Raw genomic sequence first — 9,043 nt, forward strand, 5'->3', positions numbered from 1 at the left:
GATGAAGTGGTGGCTCAGCTTGACGAAGGAACTGATGGAGATTGGGAGGAATTTAGTGACCGGACAATGGCGGCCTTCTTCATGGCCGGCCGGCCGGCAAGCGACTTCATCTGATACTTTGTGCGGTAGCATCATCGCCTTAAATGCTCTAGGTGGTCGACAGGATCTGTGGTGCCGTCCTAATGGTCAATCCGAGGCATTTTGAAACCCCAGGGGAGGGGAGCCATGATGATCTCCCTAGCGAAGGGCGGCTCGCTCGCTAGCTGCAGTTCGTTCACATCGTTCTTTGCCTTTAGCATCGCACTGATCTTCTTATCCATTTCCTGGATCTTTTTGTGCACGTCGAAGGTCTTTGAGCTCGGCTCTGTAGTGCGGCTGGGCAGGTCAGACTGGCCAGGACTTGAGAGGCGGAGTCCGATCTGCTTCCTGGATTCCTCTTAGAGGGTGGCTGGTAGTCCCTATCACGTTATGAGTTTTCTCGCCTCGGAGGCAAGTCATCCTTTTTACCAAGTTTTTGACCAGGTCGGTTGGGCAACAGTACAAGTTGAGCTCTTTGCTAGGAAAGTTACCTCTTTTAGGACTTTCCTGATTGGATGGTTTCCTGAAATTTTGATTTCCAGGGTTATATCTTTGGCGGCTGCAGTGTTAGGGTTTCTAGGGCTTTTAGAAGAGCTGCAAAGTTACCCTTCTACTCTCACCGAACTTGAGTTCGTGCATGCCACGTGCCGGCCTGTAGTTAGGTGCTGATATTTACCCTCAACAAAAGCCATTCACTTAACTTCCAAAGGTTAAAATGACAATAGAAATGATCAGTGTGATCTGGACTGCACGCACAGAGAGCCAAAGACCCTTCGTTGGATGGCCTAAGCAATTGGACACTACTAGTACTATAAATTCTAGTTAACCTTACACTCAAGGTATCCGTCAAGCGAATGTTCTAGTGATTATGTGATAATATCGGCACACAATATCACCATCTATATAGTAATAACTCTTTCATGTTACCAAAATTAAATGGAATCAATTTAAGGTTTCGCATGTCCACACAATCTTAATCAATCATAATACATCTATGGTAATTGGAGAATTATTTGTCCAAAACCAAGGGAAAATGAGCATTATATATACTTTAAAAATTTTATTTCTTCTGGGTCCGCCAGAAACCCTCATATAATAATAGATGACATCAAGCTGGTCCAGGAACCGACCAAAAACCGGCCAACTTGACCAAAATCTTGCTCCAGGGTGGTCGACCAGACGGTTTGGATTGACCTGCCACTCAGGCCAAGTTTAAACCTTCAATACCTTAGGATATAGATCTAAATAATATTTAGCTGTTAAAAGAAAAATAAAATACCGCACTCAGCAAAGTTTGTTCATTCGCCACTCCTCACTCGGAAACCATGAAAAGCAGAGCTCTATTTTGGGTGGTATGTCATAACAGTTCATAGTTCACTCGAAATAGATAGTGGCAGCATTGTCAGCCCCTCGGAAAACCTTCTTGAATCGGTTGAGTGTGGTCTAGATCGAAATTCTCCTTTTCTTTTCTCTTACTAATTTCCTTACTAGCTGAGAGCGCTTTTCTTATCGAATAATCAAATTAATAAAAGAAGGGGAGTGATAAATCGACTCCCCAGATTGATAAATCGACTCCCCATGTGTCTTCTTTCTCTCTCCTCTAGGTTAGAGAGAGAAAGAGGAGAGAGATAGACACATGGGGAGTTGATTTATCCATTTGGGGAGTCGATTTATCACTGTTAGAGAGAGAAAGAGGCCGGAGAGAGATAGACACATGGGGAGTTGATTTATCCATTTGGGGAGTCGATTTATTACTGCCCTAAAAGAACAAATACATTTACCTGTTGCCATTGATATGCTGGTTTTGAAGCAACTTCAATAAGCCTTTTATCCTCTTTCAGCCTTTTTTCTTGAGCTCTGGATGTGGCCAAAGATGCCCCTTCCTTCAAAATCTTTTATTTTTTAAAATAGAAAAATGAGTTTTATCAGAGTGACACTTCTTCTTCTTTTTTTTTTAATGAAATGGTATTTCCATTTGGAACGACACTCGTATTATGAAAAAGCATTTTAATTATTTAAGGAATTGTTTTAAAAAGTATTTTTAAATATGCTTCTCTTTCACTCTTCTATTTTTTACTCTTACTACAGGCATATTGGTGATGCAGTCCTTGATCATAGCGTAGGCATTGTATCCTGAGGACTTATTTCGTGGTAGCCACCTGCATAAGTGAGGAAATTTAAGTCTTTAAAGAGAAAACCTTTTCTTTCCTTGCCTTGCCTACCATCCATTTTATACCTCTTTCTGCATTCTCTTGTTTCTTACTTTTATTATTTGTCTCCATCATTTGATCATTCATCATACCAATTTGTCCCAACAGGAGATCTATGCAAAGACATGAAAAGTACTCCCTTTATGCATGGTGTATATATGTTTTCTAGTGTGGGGAGAGTGACCTTAAGCTGTTAATTTAGATGGAATGTGCTTTCATCATCGTCATTCCTTTGCAAGAATAGTTGTTGCTATTCATGTTCTGAAGCCTTTAATCCGGTTGGTAAGCTGGGATTGAACCTCCGACCTCTTGAAGAGCAAGGTCTTAACCAATTGAGCTGATGCTCAATCCCTCAACCCTTTGATAGCTTACCAACTAGAAAAGTAGGAAAATTTGTTTTCTTTACCCACGAAATGACAAGTAGGCCTGGCACCACTTGCTATTTCACTTAAGCTGTTGCTTATTCAAAGGCCATTAGAAAAAATTGGAACAGGTTGCGACAAGATAGTATGGCTCATGTCGGATCCAATGTTGAAAGTTAGGGCTTAGCCCTTGGTGTGTTGATCATCCTTGTAGTTGTATTCTACTGGAATAATATATAAGTTACCACCATGCAAATTTATTAAACGTTGGGTATGCGAAACTCTATTGAAAGTGAAGAAAAAAGAAAAAAATATGAGAAACTTTATTTAAAATGAAGAAAATAAAATATTGAGTAATGATGAGAGCGATTATGTATTAAGAAGTATAAGCAGTGTGTATAGAAAATATAGTGTGGTATGTGGAAGATGCGCGTGAGGTCATTTGGGTTTGTGGATGGAGTAGTAGGTCTGAGTAACCGTGAGGCTAAGAACGAAACCCGCAACCATTAGAGAGATTAAAGTCCAAGGGTTCTTCACGTAGGTCTGCATGAAGTTAGAACTCCAGTCACGAAGTCGTTTATTCCACGACTTGATGCTGTTGAGGTAGTACTGGTTCAACCGATATTGCGTAAGACACATCTCACTGTGTGGATTGAAGTACATGTCCTTTCCTAGCAGTTTAATGCAATCAACAATGGCTTTATCGTTCCCAAGCGTACTCTGGATAATTCCTTTGGACCGGAGAAAACGAGCGTCTTCCTCTGAGTTGATCAAACTGCCCATGAAGGCGAGAAAGGAACTCACTGCACTGCCCATACCCTTGGCCTTGCGCTCGAAAGCCATGAGATTTAGGAAGCTGATTTCTGTGATTTCATCCATGATGAGAATTGGGAGGTTGAGAACACCAGTGTGCTCAGCGAAAACGGTGGAATTAATGTAGTTGGAATAAGGACTGTTTTTTGAATTTGATTCCAGCTTCAAGAAGCTCCGTCACGGACCGACCCATCTTCATCATGTCATCGTAAGCATCGTAGAGAGGTAACCGAGGTCGCTCGTCAATTACACTCTTTCTTAATACAGACAATACATGAAGATAAATCACTTTCTGATGACACGTTCCTGCCGTAAAACTGGAATACTGATTTGTTTATCACCACCGTAACCATATCCTGCATAAAGATAAATGTCATAAGGGTATTTTAATCAAATTCCAAGACTTAGGGGTATTTTGGTCATTTTCACTCGATATAGGGGTATTTTAGTCATTTTCCATGCCAAAGGACTATTTTGGTTATTTTTACCTGATACGACGTATTTTGGTCATTTTTTTTATGTCATACGGGTATTTTATTCATTTTCTATGACTCGGGGGTATTTTACCCTATATAGGCGTATTTTGATCATTTTTATATCGTAAGGGTAATTTAGTCATTTTCCTTGACTAAGGGATATTTTCGTCATTTCCATGATGAAGGGGTATTCTGGTCATTTTACCCGATATGACGCATTTTGATCGATTTCCATGACTCAGTGGTATTTTAGTCATTCTTCATGAATTGGGGGTATGTTAGTCATTTACCTATATGGAGGTATCATGATCATTTTATGTCATAAAGGTATTTTAGTGATTTTCCATGACTTAGGGGTGTATGGTTATTTTCACCCGATGTAGGGGTATCCTGGTCATTTTCCATGATGCAAGTATTCTGGTCAGTTTTACCCAATACGATGGGGGTACTTTGATCATTTTTATGTCATAAGGGTATTTTAGTCATTATCCATGCCCAAGAGATATTTTGGTCATTTTCACTTGATATAGGGGCATTTTTGTCATTCACATGATGCAGGGGTATTTTGGTCATTTTACCCAATACGACGTATTTTCACCTGACATTATGTCATGGGGGTATTTTAGTCATTTTCCATGACTTTGGGATATTTAGTCATTTTTTACCTTATATGGAGGTATTTTGATAATTTATATGTCATAGTGGTATTTTAGTCATTTTTCATGACTCAGGGTCTTTCAGTCTTTTCCATGTCGCAGGAGTATTTTGGTCTTTATTACTTGATACGACTTATTTTGTTCAATTTTATTTCATGAGGATATTTGAGTCATTTTCCATGACTCAGGGGTATTTTAGTTATTTTACCCCATATGGGGGTATTTTGATCATTTTTTTATGTCATACGGGTATTTTAGTCATTTTCCATGACGAAGGGGTATTTTGGTAACTTCTCCTATTTCCACTCAATGCGACTCTGAAGTACGAACAAATAGTTTCTATTTTTTTTTTAACCCGGAACAGATTGCGGCCCCAGGGAGGACCTCAAAATATTATATAGAATTTGCAAAATTACAAGAAGAAGGCTAATCAACTCGCCTCTAAATCAGAAACCAAAAGGGGGAAAACCAAAACCAACACCTAGGTCATCCTCGACCGGAGATTTGGAAGACCTAAGGCATCACATCTTGCAGCCCCACGGGCCGTGGTTGGCATTTCTGACCAGCCTTGATAAATTCGGTTCGATTTGGTAATAACAGCTTCATTTGCGAGAGCGTCCGCAACTTTGTTTCCTTCTCTGAATTGGTGTTGATGGGAGAGGCAAAGTTGATCCATGAGTAACAACATCATTTCCGTCCAGAAAGAGGATATGGACCACAGGTAGCTCTCTTTCTTTGAAATGAGATCCATCAACACCTTGCTATCCGATTCTAGAATGAGGTTCACTATTCCGAAAGCTTTGCATAGCCTAAGACCGTCCAAGAGCGCCCTTGCTTCTGCCACCATGTTGGTGGATATCCCATAGAAATAGGCGAAGGCAAAGATAACTTTTGCTTTAGAGTCGCACACGACTCCGCCACCTCCTGATTCTCCCGGGTTTTCCTTTGTCGCCCCGTTGATGTTAAGCTTAAAAAGACCACACACAGGTCTTTCCCAACAAATAGTTTCTAATTACTACCTACTTGAGTGAAAATAACATGGGTAGAAATAGTGAGGAAAGACTTGATAGCTAGGAACATAACAGAGGACATAACCTTGGATAGGATAGAATGGAAGAAAATGATCCACGTACAAGAACCCAACTAGAACCAGGATTAGAGCCAGGTAGATCCCTTTTACCTTCTTCATGATTTTTTTTCTTCTAAATGATTCATTTAGCCGACCCCAACTAGCTTGGGACAAAGGCTTTGTTGAGTTGAGTTGAGTGTCATTTCCCCTCTTTCGGGGTAAATAGATGAGTGTATGTCTCTGGGCGCGCGGCGCGCCTTATGGCTTCGGTCTATCTAACCGTAGTCCAATTAGGATTACCAACATATAGTACTGGGTCATCAGGCTCAGCCATGAGATCAATAGTGATGCCCAACAAACAATCCTCCACCTCTCTCATAGAAGAAAGTCATTTGGAGTTTGATGACTAGGCCCTTTAAATAATGACTGCCAAGTTGGTTTGATAAATTGTTTATCAAAGGTTTTCTAAAAAGCAATGGATGCTTTCAAAAGGAATTTGTAAATGCATTTCCGGGCCCAAATTGAAAGATCAAAAGGTATGCCATTGAGTGGACCCGGAGGGTAATTTATGTCCACCCCCCGGGAGGACTCAACTCGGTAAATGTAGCTTCGGGTATTTGTTCTAATGGTCTTCTTCATGGTAATGTCCTGGTGGGGGCCACTTGCCTAATGCGATCGTAGTTAACTATGTCGCATGAGATCTCCGTGGGGCCCATGGTGGGCTTTGTAGGAACGATCCCACTCACAACTCTCTAGACCCTTAAGGATTTTTGGACAATCCGGGTTTCAGATTTGATCGTACGTGGATCGGATCCAAAATATGAGATACAACGACGAGGTGCACCATACATAGGGTGCATACACATGTTATTAGAGGGGATACACCATACTTATGGTGGGTACATATTAAGAGAATGTGCTTAATTGTAGCTCAAATCCTATTGGATCAGAGTTATAAGAAATCCTATTGGCTGGAATTATCTCAATCCCAATTGGTTGGAATTGTCTAATTCTCTTGGTGAAAATTAAGAAGGAAAGAGAGTTATGAAGAAAGTTTCTAATTGTGAGGAGTCCTCTAGGAATTTGGAAACCTCCCATTTGTAGAAATCGTTTTTTGGCATGTGCCCATCTTGTTTTGGAAATAAAATAATAAAAGATTTTTTATTAAATTCAAAATTCAAAATTCTAGAGGCTTCCATTGAGGAAACAAATTGAGCTTGGAGCTCTATATAAGGAGTAGGGTGGACGAATTTTACATCCCAGCACTCTTTACAAATCTCTAGGGCAAATTCATCCAACTCTCGCCCAACATCAATTTCATTTTCTCCCCCACTTATAGTTTTCTTTTTTTCTAGTTCTTGCTTCTACTTCTTGTATGGAAAAGGAAGCTATATGGATTTCAAGTTTGGGATTGGATCCCAGGAAGTTCTCCTCTTCCTCTTTCAGCCATGCGGTGTGAGAAGCCATTACTTCGACTTCCAGCGTGGCTCGGGTTTGAGAAACGCCGAGCACCTAACGAGGAGTAGATCAAGTAGAGATTGGCAGTATTGGTCAATCAACTAGTATGTTTTATTCTCTTGTATTTCAATTCATCACCATGTAATCATGTAATTCTAACCAAGGTTTTAAATTTCGGTTTCGGCTATAATTTCGGGCTTCACCGAAACCGAAATTTCAGCCGAAATCCCAAAATTTCGGCTGAAATTTGGTAAAGGAATAAATAATTAATATTTTAGCAAAATTTTTGCTGAAATTTCCGAAATTTGGTACGTTTCAGAAATTTCGGTTTCGAAACGTTTCGGTTTTGTTGTTGAATTTCGGATTTCAGCCGAAATTTATAACCTTGATTCTAACTCAGACTGCTAGCAGAAAGAGAGAACAAAAAGTACCGTGCTTTTTCCTGTCTGGACAGCTGCCAATGTCACTAGACCCAGCAGAGGAAGCTGGTTTTCAATCATCAACATGTCCCTCCTGATGTAGAGACATAGTTGAGGGTCAAAATTAAAGTGATCATGGTTTTCGGAACCTGGTTTGGCTAATGTCTCCTTGTACTCGTACAAGATCTTGAGCATGAAGCATCCATCAAACATCATTAACTTGAGGAATTTCTCTCTATGTTTCCACTCATCGTCAAGATTTTCATAAGAGTCCCTCAGTTCTTGATCAACTTCCTCCAACGCTTTGACATAATTGTTCAGGGGCTTCCCATAGTTCTTGAGGAAGTAATCGACTGCTTTTTTCTTGTGTGTCTCCATAAGTTGCAAGTGAGATTTACCGTAATGGTAAGGGCCAAAGGAAACAATATTTGGCTCGTAGGCATTCTTGTGGAGAAGGGTGGTCTGGGTGGGCACTTTAAAAATTGAGCGGCTAGTCTTCATCTCCTCCTCCTCCATATTCTTCTCTAAATCAATGACCCATCTCTTGATCTCCTCCTCATCCACCTCCGCTGTCGTGATTTGCTTCTCTAAATCAATGGCCCAGCTGCTCTCTCCCATTGTTCGTCGATTCTCCACAGCAGAAAATAAAAATAGCAATGAAAAATAGGCTGTCTAGCTCTTATAACAACCTTCTACTTTTTCTCTTTTTTCTTGTTCTTTATGCCATTGTAATAGGAAAATCGAAAGGAAAACTTGGGCATCTAAGTTTGTGCCTATCTTAAGCAAGCATTAATTGATGAAGAAGGATCACAAAGCAATATGAATCAATAGAAAAGGATTGCAAAGTGAGGACATGTGTTTGACACTATAAAACCAAATTAAAGGAACGAATCTGCTTTGCCTCTATTAGAGCTGTCTTGTTTTTCTGTGATCGTCAAGCTAATGTCATCCATGTTTTCCGATGGACTTCTCCTAAAATTGGATTCCAACTTCTCAAAGCTGGGTCTCAATATCATTCTACATAGATTTTTCGAAAATTTCTTAATTTGCTTTTAACTATGGTTGTGAACTATTGTGTCTGTGAAATCTGACATACAATGAGGAGCTGACACGTGACTCACGGAAACCTAAAGGCGCTGGGGGTAAAAGGGTAACTTCGCTGCATTTCCAGAAAGGCAACAATAAAGGCAACAAGTCACAATCATGGTTTTAAATTTCGGCCGAAATCCGAAATTTCGGTGGAGACCGAAATCGAAATTTGGCGAAATCTGGAATTTCGGCTGAAATTTCGGAAATTTAGGAATTTCGGTCCGAAATTTTCTAGAAAATGTAATTTTTTTTTAAAAAAGAAAGAAATGTTACCAAATTTCAGCCCAAATTTTGGAATTTCGGAAATTCGGTCCGAAATTTCGAAATGAATTAAATACTCTTTTTTAATTTTTATCGGATTTCGCCGAAATTTCGAATTTCGGTGGGGTCGGAAATAGGTACCGAAACCGAAA

At 40.0% G+C, this 9,043-nt stretch overlaps 1 protein-coding gene across 1 annotated transcript; it reads right to left on the reverse strand.

Moving 5' to 3' along the window:
* Nucleotides 1-2,921: 2,921 nt before the first annotated feature.
* Nucleotides 2,922-8,170, reverse strand: LOC143890929 (UPF0481 protein At3g47200-like). Its single transcript, XM_077395601.1, has 2 exons — nt 7,528-8,170; nt 2,922-3,635 (listed from the first exon to the last, which is right to left on the reverse strand). The coding sequence occupies exons 1-2, from the start codon at nt 8,157-8,159 to the stop codon at nt 3,089-3,091; spliced, it is 1,179 nt and encodes a 392-aa protein (XP_077251716.1). The 5' UTR covers nt 8,160-8,170; the 3' UTR covers nt 2,922-3,088.
* Nucleotides 8,171-9,043: the final 873 nt, after the last annotated feature.

Source organism: Tasmannia lanceolata, unplaced genomic scaffold (genome assembly GCF_043159265.1).
Source record: "Tasmannia lanceolata isolate RefF3 unplaced genomic scaffold, GAP_Taslan_0.1 ptg000013l, whole genome shotgun sequence".
NCBI classification, from domain to species: Eukaryota; Viridiplantae; Streptophyta; class Magnoliopsida; order Canellales; family Winteraceae; genus Tasmannia; species Tasmannia lanceolata.

Coding starts and splice junctions, on each gene's coding strand:
- LOC143890929 (XM_077395601.1), bottom strand. CDS start 8,159: ATGGGAGAGAGCAGCTGGGCCATTGATTTAGAGAAGCAAATCACGACA. Junction 3,636..7,527: donor TTTGTTCTCTCTTTCTGCTA/GCAGTCTGAGTT, acceptor TCCGTGACGGAG/CTTCTTGAAGCTGGAATCAA.